Consider the following 21443-nt stretch of genomic DNA (forward strand, 5'->3'; position numbering starts at 1 on the left):
TGCGAAGCGAAATAAACGTCAACACAAGATAACGGTAGTCAGAAAATTTAACGCGCCCACCATACGGATACTATAGCCTTTTCACAGACCCTCCATTTTCTCTTTACAGTTTAGTGATTACAGATCTTCGGGTGCGAGTCTGAAAATAAAACATCGGGGGATTTTTTGTTCGTTATGCGCTCGTTTAATTATATTACGAAAAAAGAAAAGCGTCTAAAGAGGGGCCGACTATACCATTATGCCTCTTACATATCATTAAAATGTACTCATTTACTCCGCAGAACTTGAGGAACAAGTGCAGTCACTTGAGAACGAGCGCACATTGTCCAATGAGTACCTATCCGAGCTACAGGCTGAATACGAAAGTGCACAGGTTGAGAAGCAGGCGCTCATTGCGCGGGTTGAGGGACTGGAGAACGCAGGAACGTTTAACACGGCAGCTACAGTAGAACGTGAGTCCTTACAAATGGCGCTTGAAGAGAGCACGAGAGATAAACAACAGCTCCAAAGTAGCCTGGAAATCTGGCAGGAGAAGTACGCCAGTCTTGAGCAAGAAATGACTCGCCTTCAAAGCGAACTCGCTGGTGCGGCCGATTGCAAAGATGGAGAAGCTTTGCTCAATGCTGCTAAAGCAGAGGTCGAATCCTTGCAGAATGTAATAGGAGAAAGTGAACGGGCCAAACAACAACTGCACGAAAATCTTGATTCCTGGAAAGAGAAGTAATTATAGTATTATTTAAACAATGATGAAATGGTTAAAACACGATGCGCAAACTAATTGTATTATTTAACTGTCTTTTGGCTTGTTTTGTCAAACTGCACCAAATAGGTCATGAGCTTTGGCAAAAAAAAAAAGTTAATGACAAACATGACAGAGGTAAAAGGGGTACAGTATTGTGTGTGTGACTCTGTAAAAAGCAAAGAAACAAGCCTCGGGGTCCACTGTTCATACCATTCTGTTATCTACCAGACATCTCACCTCACCGCTTTAAAAGTTTTCTATCTGTTTGTCAAAGGATGGGGGAAGGGGGGGATGTGGTGGATAAAGCCAGTCCTGTTGAGAGGTTCCCAATTCAAAATTGTATTAAGGGATTTTACCTGAACGGAAAACGGGAAAACTAAAGATAAGAACGAAACAATGAGAGAAAGAGTAATAGGGAGGGTTTTAATACTTTTCGCTTTTCCAATCCCCCCTTTTCGATTTAGTAACGCCCTGATATTTGGCCATTTTTTCACACCGCAAGATTACGTTTGATTTTTATAGCCTGCAGTTCATATGCAATTTCGAGTATTGTTAGTTCTTGGCTCTGCCGTTTCTCCAGTTTTTCTCCCCAGTCTACGAAAACTAACATTTACAAATTCTAATTTGGTCAGAGATGTAGTAGTTGAGCAATCACTGTGTATAGAGGCCTGTTAGGGTAAAATTCGGCAAGCAACATGGCCTTGAAACAGCGACATTTCATAGATGAAATGGCGACAAACGTAATGAAGATGGGTTGAAACGGCGACAGCGACATGGCTATACGACCAGTTTTGAAATTAAAACTAGGGACACACGTAGCCCCCATAGGAGGGCATCTGCGCTACCAATTCGCTACTTTAGCGCTACCAATTCGCCACTTCAGCACTACCAATTGGACACTATAGAAGCAAGAAGGAAACTGGACCGAGTTAATTTTTGCAACAGGCGTTATTTTTTCGCGTTTCTCAGGCGAGCGAAGGTAAGGGCAAGGCGGGCGTGGAGCACCAGACACTTGACTTTATTCACCCCAAAAAGACCCTCTTGGGACTTTTACGAGGGACAAGGAAAAAATGGCCAGTAGGTCACTTTCAACAATTACAACATTTGACTACAACTACTAAATTCATTTCGTTTTTGCTTTCTTATTTAAATGTTTCAATCTCGCTAGGTTTAAAATAACATTATAGTCTTAGCCTTAATTTGCACAAGAAAACAACCAGCTAAAGGATTCTGGTAGTTGTAGTAAAATGACGTCATCATGCAATTATCCTATAGCTGACCGGGCCGTTCCCAGTCCCGATCCCAGAGACAATTGCGGGACGCATTTCGGCTCTAAGTGGGGAATAATCGCTGAAATTTCGCGCCAAAATTAAGGAGTAATTCGTCACCTCTGATATTAAATATTAAACCCTTGCTTTCTATTAATTTTCTTAATTGTCATCTGCGTTTTTCTTTTTAGGTTTGCTCGTCTTGAAAAGGATGTGGAAAAACTTCAAAAGGAATTGACTCTTGCGGCAGCGGAAAAAATTCAGTTGGAGGAGAAAGTGACTTTCGCCAAGCAACAAACTTCGGAGAAAACTAAGGAACTTGAAAGTGAAATTGAACAAATGGCCGAACGAATATCCCGTGCAGACGAACACGAGCAGATGTTAACGGACGTAATCGAGCAAAAATTGCATTTGGAAGAACATGTAGAGCTTTTGAAAGCACAACAGGAAAAGGAAATGTCGGAGCAAAAACTAATCATAGAAGCAAGATTTGAGCAGCTGACAACTGAGAAAGATAACGAGATTGGAAAACTGTTAACAGAGATTGAAAATGTCCAGCAGTTGCTAACGGAAAAGGCACGCGGCGTTGAGGAGAAGGAGGCAATGTTGACACAAGTTTTCGAAGAAAAGCGAATTGTGGAAGAAAGACTCGACATTCTTAAAGCAGAAAAAGACGGCGAAATCGATAAGCTAAATTCGGAGATAGAAGTGCTTCGAGATGAGGTGGCCAATAAATTGCGATTCATTGAGGAAAGAGAGACAGTTTTAGCGGAATTGGAAAAGCAAAGGTGCGAGGCAATGGAAAGATGTGACAAATTAAAATCGAGTCATGATGATGAAGTTAAAGATCTTAATCAAGAATTAGAGAAGGTCCGAGCTGAAATGCGGGAGGCAATGGCTGACGTGGAAGAAAAAGAAAACATGTTCACAGATGTTGACAAGTGCGAACTGGAATCTGTTAAGTTAGAGAAGATTCAAAAAATTGACGACCGATTAAAGGATTTGGAAAATGAACTTTGTGAAAGATCGAGAACGCTTGAAGAAAAAGAAAACTTGTTGAATGAAATGATGCAGCTAAAGTCTGAGGCGGAGGAAAAGTTTGTGGTTTTAAAACAAGAAAAAGAAACTGAGATTGAGCAATTAAAGCAAGAGTTGCAGAAGACCGTGAAGAGAGATGATCATTGCAACCAGACTCTAGATTCAGAGGACAAACAAGTAATGCTTCTGAAAGCTAATGTGGTAATATGATTTTATGAACGAACCGTAGGTACTCGAGCGACTTTAAATAATAATTGGTGGCTTAACTTAGAAACGACTCTAAAAAATAAGTGAAAAGGAGCTATTTCAGGAGGGGTAGCCTATTTAGTACTGATTAAACGTAAGACTAGCGAACAAATTACGGGTAAATGGCAACTATCACAGCTTCGTGGAAAAAAATTTGTCTTTCAAGTATTATATTCAATACCCCGCTACCCTAGGTGCCAGGGACTTTTCTCGCGGCTTCGCTGCTCGTGGCTTCGGCTAACACCGAAAATTCCCACCGAACGCGAGAAAAACCTCTGGTACCCAAGGTAATACCCTGCCAGCAGTGGCTACATTTTCGTGGCGTGAGCTGGCGTGCGAACACCGCGAAAAATGTAGCCTCTGCTCTTAGGGTATTAAGCATTTAAAGTTACAAACAACAAAGGTGAATTTTGAATAACTGTGAGGCTAACAAATTTTCAAAAACTCCGCTTCCAATCCGTTTTAATCTTCTTCAATTTTCTCCATCCCTGTTATTTTTATGTTTCGATCAATTAGTTGGCCAGGGGCCTGTTTCTCGAAAAGCCCGAAAACTCTTCGGCCCATAAGGCAAATTTTAAATCATAACCTGTCAGAATAGTAGCCCAGTTCCTAGCCCACAAACCTGTCAGTTTTGCTTCGTTCACTAATAGTTTCATTGTCTTATTTTCAAAATTATTGAAACTTTTGATCTTGAATGAAAACACAGCAACACAAACAGCTTTCCACACGCCCGAAAAGTTACAGGGACTTTCGAGAAACAGACCCCAGCTCCCTCTCGCTGAATAAAGGCTAAATTTCTTGACACAGCTCCTTTAATAAAGCAAAAAGTAGTTTAAAGTGAACAGTAAATTAGTCACATTGGAGAGATTGAAAAGCTAACGTTTCGAGCCGGCTAGTGTTTCGTCAGAGCGAATTTTGTGAAACTCAGTATTATACTGGTATACTATACCGAGGGAACACAGAAAGAAAGAGTTAAAAGTATCGAACATGGCCTAAAGGTATTCATTATTTTTCCAGTCTGATCTAAAAGTTCAGCTCGAAAAGACAATAGATGAAAAGAAGGAACTGGAACAAATGTTGGACAGGTAAAAACCAATGATGGACATGTTTTGTAAGTACATCCTTAAATTCCCATTGTACTTTTCTTTAAAATGAGTTAGGCCCGGTTCAAGCGTCACATTTTACATTTGCCATATTTTCATTGGTAGTCTTTACGCTAGAGCCCAAATAAGCGAAGAAATATTTCAAGACAAGTAAATTTTAAGTTCTTTAAGAAAAGGAAGCTTCACACACAACCTATCTTTTTTACTTCAGGTTAACTTAAAGTACCCCGAACCCTTCAATTTGTTTTCTTTTGGTAGATTTCCATATCTTTCAGGACCTCATTTTCGAAAAAAATTTTCAGAAATATTGAATCCTTTTTTTTTACGAGCGCTAAAAGTGAAGACAGTCTTGTCGATATTTTCACCTATCGTTCGCCTTAGTCCCCCACTCGGCCAAATGCGTCCAAATATGGAGCGTGACGTAAGAAAAGGACATCGTGCAAAAATATGTGAAGATTCGTGGCAATGCTTTGTTGTTAAACAGAGAAAATGGTGGGAAAATGTGTGGTTTTTGAATGCAACAACTCTCGAAATAAAGAAAAAGGAATCAGCATCCATAAGATTCCTTCTGATGGGTTTAGCTTTAGAATGGTGTCCTTTTCTTACGTCAGAACTTAAAAAGTGTCAAATATCGGACGCTTCTCATTGGCTCGTTCCTAATGAGCCCACGAGACCAAAATTTGTCCAACGGGGCTTATAGCGCGCAAAAATTTAAAAATTTCAGTAACTTTTAGCGCTCGTAAAAAAAAAAGGATTCAAAATTTTCTGAAAACTTTTTTCAAAAAGGAGTTCTTGAAAGATATGGAAATGTACCAAAACAAAACAAATTGAAGGGTTAGGGGAACTTTAAGGCTATTTTCCCACGCGACACAATTAGGATTGATTGACATGTTTCGCCTTTCTTAAAGCTCAAGAAACCGCAGGTAACCGCAAGTCAGCTAAGTCGATTATAAGGATGGTTTTCAAGTCGCTTGAAACTTTCTTGAATCGTTTCAACTTTCCGACTTTAATGAGATGCAAAGTGAAGTTACTTGTGATTTTACTTAGGCCTTCACACACGAATTTTTGGTTTAGACCCTGTTTACATGGAGTGGGGGACCCCGGTTTCGTGGGGTAGGTTTCTTTTGTTTTGTGTCCACCAGAGCGTGAAAACAAAAGAAACCAACCCCACTAGACCGAGGTCCCCCACTCCATGTAAACAGGCCCTAAGTAAAACTTAGCAGCTCTTAAGTCTTACTTAACAGCCTAGTGTAAAGACAACCATTGTAATGCTAATGAGAAAAATCAAGATCTATTGTTCTCGGTAATTTGCATCAGATTTGGTACATGTAAACCCGGACTTATGTACTTGTTTGAGATTTCAAAACTGACATAAAATCACTTATTTTGCATATAGAGTGAAGAAAGAAAGAGATGAAATCAAGAACGACTTGTCAGAGTCCATCACCGATGTAAGTGTCTACGTACTCTTCTTCCCACAGAGTTCCCGTGGACTCTTTTTAAAAGTTAGCGGTCCTTAGGACCTTCAGTCCCAGGAAATTGAGGGTCTTCTTTGGTTTTAAAGGGTCCAAGAACTACTTTGTGTGTATGTGATTGCAAGAGTGGAAGAAGTGGGGGGGGGGGGAGGGCGGATTTGCGGTATACATGCACGATTTCTTCCTTAGCCATAAACAATGCCCTTCTTACTTAGAGTCCGGTTATTATTTGTCGCCTGGGGGGGGGGGGGGGAGGGTTCGGAATGTTACTTCACTGAAGTGATTCCCCCCCCCCCCCCCCCATGTCTTCCTTTTCCGACTGGTCCCTCCTTTGAATCCTTCTAAAGTTTTCAATGATCCCCCCTTTGGGTTCTCTGTTACGACTGATCTCCCATTTTGTTCCCCTATCCTCCGCCCCCCTCCCTTCCCAGGCGATAAATAATGACCGGTCCCTTTAACGTTTTCAAAGCCGTACTTGATTTTGTCCACTAATAATGCAAGCCAGTGAAAAACTAGTTCTTTCGAAGATGCGTCTTTTGCCTGCTCGTCTCACAAAAGGTTGACATTTCAGAGAGTCTGCTAGTAGTGCACTAACCAGCGTTTATACATTTCTTTTCCCTGAAGACCGCCGAACTTCAAAAGGACATGTTCGACATGCAGCAAAAAGTGAAGCACTACAAGGAACGCATCTACGAACTTGAGGGTGAACTGGAAAAGACAGCGGCTACCATAGCAACACTTGAAGAGAAGGTATTGACTGCGCTAAATCGCTGAAATGATCTTTGGCTGCCTGGTTCCAAGACGTTTCTCTCACCCAAAGTAAATTTGCGCGCAAAGGATCTCTTTCCTGTGGTTCCTTGCGTTTCGTCAGCTGTCCCTCGCGTTTCGCCTTCGCCTTTGTTCGCGACCAAAGTGCAAAACACGACGGGCCTGAGTAGGAAACAGCGTTTGCTTACTAAAATACTCTAACATTGGATATGATTTATTTCATATACATCTATCACATTGCATATGTTTTACTTTGTAACTTTGTATCATCCCTAGGCCGTCGGCGTAATTCAAAGTTTTTGTTGTCGCGAGAAAGAAAATTTTGTCGCGAAACTGGGACGAAAGTGGATGTAGTAACACGTCATCAGTATGGAATTCCTGCGCCAGGTTTTCGCACACCATTTCGCTGGGAAACCAGTGGTGGCGTCCCGTAATGTCGGCTGTTTTTTCAGACTAAGGGTTATTCTCATTTTTTTTTCGAATACGAGCAGAATGAAAAGAATACGGTGACTTACCAATGTGATGTGGAGTTACAGAGGGTGAAGAAGGAAAGTGAAGAGTTAGCTAAGGATCTGGCGGATGAAAGAAAGGCTCATCACACGCTCAGGTAAGTACCACGGAAACCCTTTAAACAAAGAATACCACTCCTGGGGAAGGGGGGGGGGGGGGGGGCACTCAACAAAGTTTTATACGTGTTGGCTCTGCTCCGAGATCCAACCCCTTACCCTTTTATATACCATTTTTGACAGAAAAGGTACCTTTTTCGTACTCCTTCCATTGACAAATGGTACTCCTTTCATGCACCTATTTTGAATTTATGCAACAGGTTGACGGCAAAACGTTTGTGTTGGACAAACGTGACAGGGTTATTGCTTTCGGTTTTGTGATGATCTCCACTTAACATCACTGTGTTCTGGTCTTTTTCAAAAGATCTGTTTGAAGGAAGGTGAAGTTTGGCGGAAATTTTTTTCAAACATAGTTATTGTCACGTTTGTCACACAAGGTGTGCCGTCTTCTTTCCTCTTCCGTTCTATTGCGCATGAAGTTCCCAGTTCTCCAAAGCAAGAGAGGATGGAGAGAGGAGACCCTGAACTCGAGTTTCACTAATTGTTTGTTTGTTTGTTTTGTTGTTGTTATTATTATTTTCCATTGATTTGGTCAATTTGAGACATCTCCTTTACCAGTTAGGCGCCTGCCGGAGCTAGCTAAACAGGAAAATAAACCAAGGCAAATGAAATACCGTGATCATCAATAACATCCTCATACTTTCATGAACAGGAAAGAACACAGCTCCCTCTCCGAAGAGCTGCAACACTTGAGGGACTCGCTACTTAGGGACACTAACCGTGGAATGGATCAGCAGCGAGTAATTGAAAAAATGAAGGCTGAAAGACGCGAGACAATCTGTGTACAAGCTCACCAAAGACAAGAACTGGAAAGAGACCTGTGCGAAGCTGAGAAAAAGGTGAAGCATATTGGTTACCCTGTTTGGTTTGTAGCCGCTTCTAGAGGCCCGACGTTTCACTTGCAGTGGTATTTCATTTTGTTTCTGAAACGCACAATGCCGGCAAGAAATTATAAGATAAGGCCGTTTCGAACAGTCTGCTACAACACTGAACTAGGATATCGCTCCTTACAGGGTAAACGTAAATGTAAAAAAAAAAAAAAAAAATCAGTGATACAAATTTTCAGTTATTTGAATCTGTCGATGGAACAATGGCCAAGGAGGCACCCTTCTCACACAGTTCAGCACTGCAAGAGACCCATTTCACCACAGCTACATCGCATTGGACACTAGACGTTGCTAAACAGAAAAGTATTCACCAACGCCTCACCTCTTTGAATAACCGCTTGTTCGAAAGAATTGTCTAGTTGTGCTTCCTAGTAGTTCCCACACCTCAAGGGTACAACACTCGAGACTGGATGGGAAACTATAGTCTCGTTAGATGTGGGACTATCCCTTAGTGTCCGTCTCAGGGAGGTTTGCACCTCCGTGGTTGAAGAACGGTAGGGACCAACCGATAACTGAAACTTCGGTATTTGCATTGTCTCATCAGGTTTCGGAGCTGGAATCACAGTGCACACTATTGAAAAGCGAAAAGGACGTTCTGGAACATCGACTTGAAGTAGCCAGTAAGAAAGTGGAAGAGATCAAACAGGAGATGCGTGACATGGAAAACCTGTATAGTTCACACAACACTCGAGCTGTCACGCAGCTTGACGAAAATAAAGCCTTGCAGAAGCTAAAGCAAATGGAATTTAGCGTAGACTTGACGAAGCAAAAATGCGAGAAAGCTGAGGCACGCGTCAAGGAACTGGAAACTGAGAACCGACAGTTAAGAGGCGCAGACGTTAGGAATGGAGCGCTATCAGAAGAGCGTGACAATTTGAAACAACAGGTACTGTGGCCACTATTAAGAAAAGTCAGTTTCTTCTGCATTTGCTAGCTAAATGCGCCGCCATTTTGAACGTGAAGGCCCTGATCGAGACCTGAGGTTGAGATTGGATGTCCAAGAGACCCGGGGGGGAGTACTCTGGATTTCAAGTGAAAGGGTTGATCGAATGGGGGCAAAAATGAAAAATGAAAAATCCCTACTTAAATCAAGCTACCTAAAAAAATACTTGCCAAAATTTCCCTACCCGAAAGAATCCCGAAATCGAAAATTTCAACCCCCCAAAAATCCTTCGATCATTCATGTCACTTGAAATCCGGAGTACCCCTCCCCTCCCCCCCCCCCCCCCCCCCCCCCAGGAGCAAGAGAATAATAACGTTTAACTTGAGATGAAGAAATCTTTGATGAGCAATTGTGTTTTAATTAGATCTGGGAATTTTGGAATGCTATAAAAATCCTTATCAGCAAAATATGGTAGAAAGAAGTAAGCATTATCAAGAAATCACTGGCTTCGAATTTCAAAAATCGCACCCGTACTTATGTCCTAGATTTAGCTCTCTGTTGTTGTACAGACTATTAGATAGCAACACATGATACCTAATGTGTTTGCCATTAGCCAGATCTGTTTGGTCAGACCAACCCATTCGTGGGGAGAATTCAACTGTTAACCAGAACTATCTTTTTCTAATGCTAGCAGTGTAAGGATTTTAGCGAAAACTCCCCCCAAAAAACTCCATTTCATTCTCAACATGGTCTGCCTGTGCGACCAGTTCTGACTTTTGGAGGCGCCCTTAGCTTTGGTTTAAGGTCAATTTTGAACCAAAAACTTATAACTCTTTCAGCTTGATAAGTGTGTTGCTAAACATGTTTTAATAGGTACAGCAGACTAAGCAAGCTTTGGATGAGAAAACTAAGAAACTAAATGAACTCTCAATTGAAATAACTCAGCTGCGGGCGCATATCGATAAGCTGTCGGAAGAGAACAAGAAAAATCGATCTTTACTCGAGAAGAAGGAGAGTAAGATCGATCACCTCGAACAGAAACTGTGGGACGCCGAAGAAGAGTTAAAGCAGGAAAAGGGGCGATTTCAAGAAAACCAGTCAAAGGTAGGGTTTAAGTAAAATTGAAAAACAATTGAATTCTTTGTTAATGAATATAGGGGGAAACTTTATAAGAATTTTAGTGCTTTTAAACTGCCGAGTTGACTTTTGAGATTTTCAGCGGTAATTGCGGCACAGGAAGTCAGTTCTCCTTGTATTTATAAGGTTTTCTCGTTGTGACTGGTTCATGACGTATCCGACCTCCTTCTTAGCTATAGGATGTGGACTCTAACGAGATCATGTTGAGCCTTTCCAGATCTCTCTTTTTGTTGTGCAAGCTTTCCCATGATCCTTTCCTGTGCCCTTGTGCCGAGACTACCGCCGAAAATCCCAAGAAGCGCCTGGGTTCGAGGCCAAAGCTAAAGCAAAGTGAAATAAAGAAGTCCGGGTAATTAATTAATTAATTAATTAATTTACTTTTTAATAAATTATTTATTCCTATTTATTTAGTGACTATCCCGGCTGATGAATTAGAAATAATTTTGTAATGGCTCTTTTAACCCGAAACTCGTGAAAAACGTGGGGAGAAAAGATCTGAAGTGGGAATCTATTAAATTTTGACAGAATTTGGGACAACCTGTTAAGGTCACTGCGTTTTCGCGCTGACGAGCCGAGATTTAGTGGTTCTGGTAAAATTTACAAAAAAATATGCAATATTAAAGATAAAATCCACATTCCTAACAGAGCATTCCTAATAAAGTATGTTTTTTGGCATGGGCTCTTACTTTTGGCAACCCATTAAAGTTAAAGAAATAATGAGATGCGCGTTTTTCTTAATTTTTAGGGTCAGGCTATTGAGGAGCTCAATTCCACTATTCGCGTGAAACACGAGGAGCTTGAACATATGACCTTCTTGGTGGACGAGAAGGATATCGAGATTGCCGAGGTGCGCTCAAGTCTACAAGAACATGAAATTAATCAACAACAGATGGCTGAAAAGTTGCAACTAAAGGAAGAGAGGGTGGACGAACTGGAAAATGAACTTGAGCACGCAAGCAAAAACATGCTGGAAGCACGAACAGGGCAGCAGGAAGCAGAAGCTAAGATTGAAGAGTTAAAGGCGATCATTAAACAGCAAGAGTCGGAAATAATCTCTATGAACGAAACAATCGAGTCGGGGAAAGCACAAAGCGAGGTTCAAGGCAAAGAGCTCAGTTCAAAAACTCTGCAGTTACAGAATGAGCTGCAAGATATGGAACATAAACTTCTTGAGGTTGAGAGCGAGTTGGAATTTACCAAAGATAGTTGCGACAAAGCAACTGCTGACAGGAAAGAGTTAGTAGAGATTTTAGGAGCTTATGGTAAGATATTAAACGAAAGTACCGTTGCAGACGATAATGAAGCACATTTAAAATTTTGGAGGGCGCAACTTGAAACGAACTTAGAAAAAATTTCATCTCTGCTGAAGACAGCAAACGAAGTAGAAGATGTACGTAACAAACTGAAAGAAGCATTAGATAGCAGGCAATCTTTGGACGAGAAACTCGAAGAGATAAAGACCTCGTTTCAAGAACAAAAGAGCGCCTTGGAAGAAGAAATAGACGAACTCAGGGAATCGGTTTTAAACGAGAAAAAACTCGTCTTTGAGCTTGAGGACAAGGTTAACTTCGCAGAGAATGGTAAAAACGCTATGGAAGCCGAGCTTCGTCGCGTGCTTGAAGAAAAGGAAACGAGCGAGCTGAAGGATGACGGAAGTGTAAATACAGTGGCATCGGAGGTGACTGGAGAGCTGCGCCATGAGTTAGAAACTCAAAAAGAAGTGAACGCGCAGTTAGAGGAAGAAGCGCGAAGTTTAAAGGAGGAGATAACTAACTGGAAAAATCTTTCCGAGACCAATTCCATGGCACTGGAGGAAGTGAAACGTGCAATGGAAGAAGAGATGGCTGGTATGACTAAGCGTTTCGAGGCAGAAAAACAACAGCTCGTGGATCAGCTGTGTGAAATTAGCAGTTTAAAGGTGAAAGAAAGTGAAGATATGTATTCCGAGAAGGAAGAAAAAATCGAGGAATTGGAAAACCAACTCGCGACTGTTACCAAAACCGCTGCAGATTATAAAAATGCACTCGATCATTATCAGCTGAAACTTGCCCAGGTGGAATACGAGAGGGGCACCACAATGGAAAGACTGGAAAAACAGGTACTGTTTTTTTATTTATTTATTTTATTTTTTATCTTATTTCTTTGCGGCAAGCTACGCTCAGTTGGTAAGGCGCTGGTCTGGTGTGCGAAATGTCGCGAGCTCGATCCTTTGGCGCTGCTCTTGACTCAGGGTCTTAAATGAAGATGTTTTAGACGTCATAACGGCGACGGGAACAAGAGCGTCAAAAAAAAAGGGGGGGTTAGATTAAGCAAAAAACACAGCTTATCATGACTGACGAGCATCACGCTTCTCCGGACATTTCTTGAGTGAATTGCCTCATTTCACCTTTTGTCGACAACTTGAACATGAGACGTAGAATTTCTCTTTCTCTTTTTAAACTTGGATATTTTTTAAAAATTTAACTCCAGGGGAGTTCGCTTACATTAGACAAGATGAGCGAGTTGGATAGGTGCTGAAATTTCAAAGAACGAGTAGTTACCTTTTAAGTGACGTTTTTGCCGCCGACGCCGTCGTGGTATATTAAACTCCCTGATAACTAACGAAAAAGCTGGTGCTTGCCTTGCAATGGGCTAGACTTTCACCTAGCTTGGAAGACCACGTTATCAATCGCTATATTTAGCTCCTTAGCCTATTTACAGCTGTGAGGCTAATCGAGTGGATAACAAAAAAACTGAAAGATATAATTCTATTAATCATAATTAAAATGTATGACTTCTTTACTGTTCAATTTAAGAAAATGACAATCCCTTCCCCTGAGGGGGAGAGACGCCTTAAACATAGGGAGTCTAAGCAGAGACGTTTTTGAGCGACGCATGTCAACCAGAAGTGGACTTTTGCAGTAATACCAAACGGGAAGAAGCCTCTCTTCCGCTTGACGTGCGTCGCTCAAAGACGCCATATTTAAACTCCCAGTTATCCTTATCAACACAACGTGCTAAATACTTTCTCTGGTTTTTGGTACAGAACTCTATGAATCTTGTTGATAACAGTGAAATTGAAACGTTGAGGAAAGAATGTGAAGTGGCAAAGAAGAAATGCAAGGAAGCACAAGACAAATACTTCTCAGAATCGGACAGGCTAAAAGCTATCATTGATGAGCAAGAAGGTATGTTTGGTTGCCCGAAATGAGCAGTAGGCTTTACGCGACTAGTCTCCCTCGCAGCCGTTTTTGTCTCGTCTCGCAACGCTGAGGAGCATTGCGTGACGATATAAAAACAGCTGCGGGAGAAACTATTACGCGACAATTCCAGGAGGATATGACTCCCCTTAAAAGCCTGCATGGGAGGCTGTGTTTTCATTGCTCCTGACGTTTTACGTTTCCATTTTATTCTGATGATTAGTATTATTTATTTATTTATTTGTTTATTTGTTTATTCATTTTTATGTGTTTGTCCGTAAATATTTGTAGATGAAATCACTGAGCTTAAAGCTGAGGTGACGAAAATGGCAGAGGCCTCCCAGGTAAGAAATATTTAACAATTATTCCTCGAGCCCGAATGGGCTCTGAGTCAATAGCTTATGAGGCCGAAGACCGAATGGGCTGTTGACTCAGAGGCCAACTAGTTGGTCAAAAATATCGAGACAAAACAACTTTAGCTAGCTAAAGCTACACTTTAATCATTTTTTGCCCACCAAATTGCAAGCGCTTTTCCCTAGTAGTGGGCTATAACATGTAGCTTAGTAGTAGCTCAACCAATCAGAACGCAGCCTTGATAATAGACCACTAGTTGGATTTTACAAAAACATATCATTTAAAGGTGGTCGTTAACGTATTCTTGGCTTGTTTACATTCGCCCAATGAAAGGGAATCTGCATTCCGGAATCCTGGGCTTTGGAATCCGGAATACAGCTCAAGGAAACTGGAATCCCACTGTCTGTTAAAATCCAGAATGCGGAATCCGTGGCAGGGAATCCAAAATCCAAGACTGTCTTGGATTCTCTTACATGGGGTGATTACATAATGCTGCGTTAGCCTGCGTAGCAAGCATTTCCGTTTGGTTTCGGAGCAAAGAAAGCGGGTTTTGATTCGCGCTTCAGGTTTTTTGGTCCGAAACGGCACGGAAACGCTTGCTACGCAGGCTATACCGCGGCGACTTTTGTAACGTCGCGAGCTCACCACGGCTCCCCCTCGTAGCACTGTACTCATTCACATGATAATGTCATTGGGACGAATCTTACTGGTGTGAAGTTACAACGATCGTTGGTTGGAACTAGATTCCATTCCGATGGGAAATACTGGACTGCAACCGTTAGCAACGAGGAGAAAACAGCAAACACGATGGAGCTCGCACCAGCGGAGTAACGCCCACTCAGATTGGGCCATTTTATTATTGCTTTTTTAGGGCTTGTTCACAACAACATAATTTGTGTTATGCATTCGAAATAAAAGGGAGATAAAGCAAAGACGTTTTGAGCGACACATGTCAACCGGAAGTAGACTATTGTATACTTGAGTAGTTATTATGCCCAAATTATCAGTCTCTATATTAATAAGACCCCGTTTACACGTCACAAGTCCGGGCAAATTTTTGAACGGCAAATAGCATTGCAATCTGTAGCAGAATTTGCACGGTTCAGTGTAAACTGATTTGCGCATGTAAAACATTCTTCCGTTGAAACTTTTGTCCGGACTCGTTTAAAAGGGGTCTAAGAGGTAAAGACACTTTGCAATGCGCATATAGTTGCGTCAGGGCATATTAAAAGACAAAGCGCCTCGTTTTCTGTTGACGTGGGTCCGCGCTCAAAAACTTCTTGGGTCTTAAACTTCTCAATATCACGATAAGTGTTGGAGTCGTGTTTGGGTCTATCAAAACCTTGAAAAATACCTGATTTTTAGACGTAGTTTACACTAACAATTGTGTTGTACTTTTTCTTGGTACAGAACTCCACCAGCCTGACTCATAACAGTGAATTGGAATCTCTTAGAAGAGAATGTGAAGTGGCGAAGAAGAAATGTAAAGACGCCCAAGAAAAATACTTTTCAGAGTCAGACAGACTAAAAGCTATCATTGATGAGATGCAAGGTAAGTTGTACAGGAGACCCGAACGCTCTGTTAGCTATATCATAATTAGCTTTTATTTACCTGTGTTGCTGAGTCTTGTAAGTTGGTGATAGCTTGCGTGCAAGCTCTCCATTTCATTTGGGGGATATCGTGAGAAGTCACGCGCGAGCCACACGCGAGAGCTTGCCCACCGGTTAGGTTGGTGATAGCCTGCGTAGCAAGCGTTTCCAATCGAGTTATTGGGCGAAAGTTAGAGCGGAAGCAAAAAAAAGGTTGCCTCTCCCCCGTCATTCATGTTTTTTTTGCTCTTGTCCCAGCTTTCTAGACGAACCTCGCGAGGAAACGCTTGCTACGCAGGCTAGGTTGGTAATGGCCCTTTAGAAGCTACGATTATAGGTACTTTAATGGCTCCCTTGAACACAGTTTGTTCTACTTTAGTTCAAGAACAGGGACATCGCGGGAGGGAAACAGTTTCCTTAGCACAAATAAGCATTGAACAAGATGCGCATTGCATTTGTTCAATGTCAAGTTCAAAATAGGAAAAAACGGTATCGATCTCCAAACTGACTAGAACGCCGAAAGCACATCAGTTTTGTTGTGTTTGCTTTTTTTAAGAAAATAAACGCCCCTCTCTTATAATCACCTCTGATCTTTTAAATGCCTCCGGTTGGGCTCCAAAAATACCCCGGGCGTCTATTAGGTCATTTACGGTCAATTTACACCTTTGTTTGCAGATGAACAGGAAGAATTTATGCGCCAGATTGAGGAACTTAAAGAGGGAACTGCCAAGAAGGAGGCGGAACTAGTGGAGATAAAGAAAGCTCAGACTGCTAACGTAAGCGTGCACAACTGGAAGTTTTCCTGTCACGTACTGATAAATCATAGGCTAATTGGGACTTAATCACAGTGAATCTTTATGGTAGTTTTGAAAAAGAAAAAGAAAAAACTATTTGCATAACACGGGAATAAGTGGATGAATAAGTGAATAGATTTACGTTTAAAATTATATCAGGGGCACCCACCGTCAATTTTCGGAAAATATCTGTTCTGAAGACGATTTGAGATCTAGAAGTTTCGGAACATTTGTTGTAAAATTTCTTGCTTCCCCGCCTCTCCTAGGATTTTCGAACATCTAGAAAATGGTGTAATTGCCCATTTCTAACAGATTTTTTCCCTAAAAAGGTCACCTAGAATTTTCGGGAGCCTTTTTTCTGGTTGAATTTTTCGAAAAAGTAAGTTTTGATCCCTATAATTTTTGACTCACTAGACTTTCAGCTAGGAAATCCGAACAGCTGAAAAATTTTTAGGGGATAAAAATATGCCTATATCTACCGTTTAAATACTAAAATACGTTTAACAATGCTATGTTTAAGTGGTTTTGAACTATATTCTCGTTGGTTGTCCATGATTATATGTATAGGCGTTGTATAAAGTTATATTACATTGCGTAGCATAAAATTGACTGGTAAATGTTTTAAAATCTAGATGTCTAAAGTCTTTGTATAAGAGCCACTAGTAATCTGTGATTGTTTAATCATTTTTTTTTTAAATTTATCTTCAACTATTTTTAGACTCAGAATAGCAGAGAATGCGAAGCGGAGAAGGAGAAAGCGAGAGAAGTCGAGAAAAAGTATTCATGCGAATTAGACAAATTGAAAGCTGTCATTCATGAGCAGCGAGGTATGTTAAGATGCAGATTCTTCTCATTGGTATTTTTCGGAGAAGATACAGATTACTTGTTGTGCTTCTTTTTCCTCAAAGATGGAAGAGCGAGTGAAACACTTGAGCACTCGTGAAATTGCACCGCGTGAAGAGAGGCGACGCGTGAAGGAGCCTGCTAGCAAACTCTCTAGGGAGCTTGCTAGCAGGATACGTGCGAAGGAAAGAGAGAAACTATTATAAAACTAGACCAAGGCATTTAGCTTTGTGCTTTACTCTCCCAACGCAGAATTCTGCCTATTTTTTGGCTGTGTGTTAGCAATTCTTTTGTCGTAAAAGTGCCTGCCGCTTTTAATACTGCAGATAACTTGAAAAGGATTTGATTTTAGTTGATCAGTGTGATAAAAATTCTTAACATTAAATTACATAGAATTGTTCAAAGAGATAAATGGATCAGGGTTGGAAGCACTTTCCGCAGGGAAAGATGTCTTCTAATTAGTTCTTCTATCCTAAAATAAGGGACTTTTCACGGTATAGAAAACATAATAAAGTATCAAGAAAGTTAAATGCTATCTCAAGTTGCTGAATACAAGACAGTGGGGTGGAAGGTCACGAGTTCGTTTCCTGGTGATTCAGATTGGATTCTGCAATCCAAGTTCTACTGACGAGGAATCCTCAGCTTGGCGTCCAGAATTCCATCACATGGGACTAAAAGTGCTACATTGTTTTTGTCTCACATCTGCAGATGGTTGCCTTGAATAGGCCATTTCCGAGTTCCCCCGGGCCTCTGTTTCAAAACGAGGGTAGGTGCTCAGCCTTTGATATGGAAATCATTTTTCATTCTCTTGCAAATAAAACTCATTTTCACAAGAAAGGTTGTGCACCTAGCCTCATTTTGAAAGAGAGGGTTTTTTGAAACTCGGAAGTGGCCTATTCACAGCAGCTCTTTGTTTCCTTGTAATATATTGTATTACATTATTGCTATTATTTTTGTTTTGTTTTGCGTTATAGAGATCATTGAAAAGGGCCCGAAGGAGATGGAGGAAGAAGTAGAAGCCACTAGAATCGATTTAGCGAAAAGAAACATGCAGATTCAATCGTTGCAGTACGACTTGTACAAACTACAGGAGAAATACGACAATGATGTTCACGCACTCAAAAAGGAGGTGGAATGGGGAAGGGAAAAAGTTGGATCACTAAAGCTTGAAATCAGAAGGCTAAAAGAACACGAGCCGGAAGACACGATAAGCTTGATACGGTGAGTAAAGTAAAGGCTTGAAATTGCAAATTAGTTAAATCTAACTAGTGGTCTATTATCAATGCTGCGTTCTGATTGGTTGAGTTACTACTGGGCTATATGTTATAGCCCACTAGTAGCGAAAAGCGCCGGATTTTTGGCGGCAAAAAGGGATTAAAGTCTTTCTTTAAGTTGTTTTGTCACGATATTTTTGACCAACTAGTTGGATCTTACTACAACAATTATTCCTTGAGCCCGAATGGGCTCTGAATCAATAGCCCATTCGGTGTTCGGCCTCATGGGCTATTGACTCAGAGCCCATTCGGGCTCGAGGAATAATTGTTAATTATACAGTAAACTCTCACTTAAACTACGAAAACCATTTGTACGACCTTGCAAAGTCGAAGAAAGTGACCAGAAAATGATGACAGAGATCAATTCCATGCGTTCAATTAATGAGAGATGGCAATTTCTTGTTTAGTATGTATAATACTTTAGTTAATCATATATCACCACAACAGTTTCCAACCTGATTGGCTATCGGCAACCAAATTGGCTACACCAGGCTATTCCTATCTTTTCAAAAGGCTAAAGCTTTTTTGCATCAACTGAATTCCGAATGTAATTTGGGCCCAGTCTTGTTATTTAAGGCTACATTTATGAATTAAAATTGTTTCCTGTCGTCTGTTTCAACAGATTGATAAGGACTTAAACTTAATGAAGTTGGGGCAACTTTTTCAAGTTTTTATGTTACGCCTGCAAAAATTGCTCAAACTTTATTACGGTTTTTGCTTCCTGGTGAAATTTGTTTTTCATACTATCCCCTTCATACAGTCTGCTACACAACCATTTTTAGTGTCGTCACGCAACGCTTTGTGGAGAGGAGCATTGCGTGACGACACTTAAAACGGCTGTGTAGCAGAGTACTTCATAAGGGATGGACCATTATTTTTTTGATGGGGGGATGGAAAATTTTCACATGCAAGCATTTTTTTATATGCGGCTCCCGCTGCAAACAATTTTTTTGTGTGTTTGTCTCCGTTTTCCTGCAAACACTTTTTTTTACTTGCATACTGTTTATTTCAGTATTTAGAGCCTCTGCAAACAATTTATTTCAAAATTTGCCACCCCAGGCCCCGTAAAAAATTAATGGTCCGTCCCTAACAGTAACTGTGTAGGAGCATTGTGTGCATGGGTAAAGAAACTAAGTATAAATGACTTCAACACAAAATAAACAGCAATACACTCGTGACGTAGTCCCCTTGATGGTTTGTGTTTATCTCAACCAAACCACTCGTTGCTGTTCAATACCATGCCTGAATATGACGAAGTATTTCTTTACATTTTAGTGGCCAACACGTTCCAGCCAAAAATAAAGAAAATTCCGATGTAGGGGTTGTTTCCAATGTCGCCATTTATTCTCTAAAGGCCAAGGTTGGCAAACTGGAAGCCGAAACGCAGAGATTGAACGAAAAAGTTCAGCACTTGGAAAAAGAAAAGGCGACGCTAAGTCTCATGAACACGGAATCGAGGTAAATATGTTTGTTTGTTTGTTTGTTTATTTACTTATGTCTAGAAAATTATTTTCGATTTACGAGAAGGTCCTTTGAATATTTCAGAAATCTTTGTAAAAGACGTTATGCACGATATCCGCCATCTTTGCACGCGCTAAAGGAGTGAAACGAGACGCCGATTTACTAGTCATTCAAAATATTCACTTCTTGCTTCGACAAGATTTGAGACATAATTGCTTGCTGTGAGAACATATTATACGGGCATTACTGCATCTAACAATGAAAGTAACAATTATTACTTCCCACCATGTTTGCCAGTATTGTCTTTAAGATAAAAAGGTTTTCTTTTTCAATAACAAACAAACTCTACTGTGATTACACGCATCGGCAAATTTTATCATCTGTTTGCCCCGTGAAATAGCACGTGAGAGAGGCCCTGGGGGCCAGGTTTTTGTCTGACAGGGGTACAAAGGGAAAGAGGAAGGGGGCGCTTAACCGCCTTTTAATAAGGCTGTTCAAGTGTACCAGTCACATCTCAGATTTCGTTGGCCAAGTGATCTAAAATGATAGATTTACATTCAAGCCTCTTCTTTTTATCTCGTGATAAATAGTGCTCATAATAATGAATATGTCGAGTGCCACCGGAACCTAGGACGGTAACGTTGAAAGGAGAAAAATAGAGGCGAGAGGTTATCCCTCCTTCATATCACCCCTCTCTTTCTGACCTGTCGTTGTTATTCAAGTAAAAACAAATTGATGTTCTAGGGACGAGCCAGAATATAGTCGTTGAAAAGATGCTGCGAGAGAGGGGTAGTGTTCATATTTTCAATGTAAATTAAAAAAAGCTTAGTTGGCCCCAAAAATGGGGCAAAACACAGGAGTCCAGAATTGTACTATTGTAGGGGCCAATTTGGTCTCATTAAAATGGATCTTTTTGTTACCGTTTTTGGAGGTCTAAATTGACCCTTGAACTGGGGCCAAACACCGGTGCCATTTTGGATTTTGGAATGGTCAGAACAGCCCTCTCAATTTTTGGCCCTCTTGAAAACTACCCCTTCAAAAAGAGCCGATTCAGCTCCAGGTTGGGCCATTTCAGAAGATGACGAGTCTTTTCTGTGTCTGTTACAAGCAAAAACGAAACCAAAATACAGTGTGTAATTAGAGCTTTTACGCATTTACTCACTTCTAAATGAGTTGCTACACAAATGTTTAAATGGAATAATAAAGTGAATTACAAAAGTGATTATTGTGGTATCAAACATAAGCGCCTTTGCTGTTCTCCTGTAGCAATAAGGTTGCCCAGTTAACATCCGAGAATAAAGCGTTGAAAACGCAGAAAAAGAAATTAATGGAAGAAGCTCAAAAACTGAAGACAAACGAAAGTGGCACCAAACTGAAGGGTGACAGCGGTCGAAGACTTCCAGAAGGTACGTTTTACATTAGTTTATTAAGGAACTGGTCAAAAAGTATGGGGGGGGGGGGGGTGGGTGGGCCGGAGCAGAGAGGAGGTGGGTCATGAGGTTTTGAGCCTTGTGCAAGGGGTGGGTCGTGCAATTTTCAGCTACCCTTAGGGGGTGGGTTACCCTATTTTATTGCATAGATAGGCACTAACTACTAACGAGACAGTTGACTACACTTGTTATATAAAACACAGCCAGCTGGAATTATTGCTAAAATACTCACAAACCTGTTGTGCGAGAAAATACAAAGGGTGAACAGGCCGCACATCTATACGGGCATGAAACCCTCTGTTAACCGTTTTTTTTTTTTGTTCTAACGAGCATGTCCTTTAATGA

General features: G+C 40.9%; 1 protein-coding gene across 2 annotated transcripts in view; it reads left to right on the plus strand.

The window, feature by feature from the left end:
• Nucleotides 1-21443, plus strand: part of LOC140946307 (uncharacterized) — a 40575-nt gene that overhangs the window by 15956 nt on the left and 3176 nt on the right. The window contains exons 25-42 of one of the 2 annotated variants that reach the window (XM_073395405.1): nt 282-720; nt 2202-3249; nt 4312-4379; nt 5794-5848; nt 6497-6622; nt 7132-7247; nt 7919-8105; nt 8698-9039; nt 9910-10140; nt 10919-12271; nt 13199-13340; nt 13644-13696; nt 15117-15258; nt 15972-16072; nt 16809-16917; nt 17908-18154; nt 19483-19665; nt 20935-21074. In XM_073395405.1, coding sequence (XP_073251506.1) covers nt 282-720; nt 2202-3249; nt 4312-4379; nt 5794-5848; nt 6497-6622; nt 7132-7247; nt 7919-8105; nt 8698-9039; nt 9910-10140; nt 10919-12271; nt 13199-13340; nt 13644-13696; nt 15117-15258; nt 15972-16072; nt 16809-16917; nt 17908-18154; nt 19483-19665; nt 20935-21074 — 5082 coding nt within the window. The remainder of the gene's footprint in view (nt 1-281; nt 721-2201; nt 3250-4311; nt 4380-5793; nt 5849-6496; nt 6623-7131; nt 7248-7918; nt 8106-8697; nt 9040-9909; nt 10141-10918; nt 12272-13198; nt 13341-13643; nt 13697-15116; nt 15259-15971; nt 16073-16808; nt 16918-17907; nt 18155-19482; nt 19666-20934; nt 21075-21443) is intronic. The other variant, XM_073395404.1, reaches the window with a different exon arrangement.

Source organism: Porites lutea, chromosome 8 (assembly GCF_958299795.1).
Source record: "Porites lutea chromosome 8, jaPorLute2.1, whole genome shotgun sequence".
Lineage (NCBI taxonomy): Eukaryota > Metazoa > Cnidaria > Anthozoa > Scleractinia > Poritidae > Porites > Porites lutea.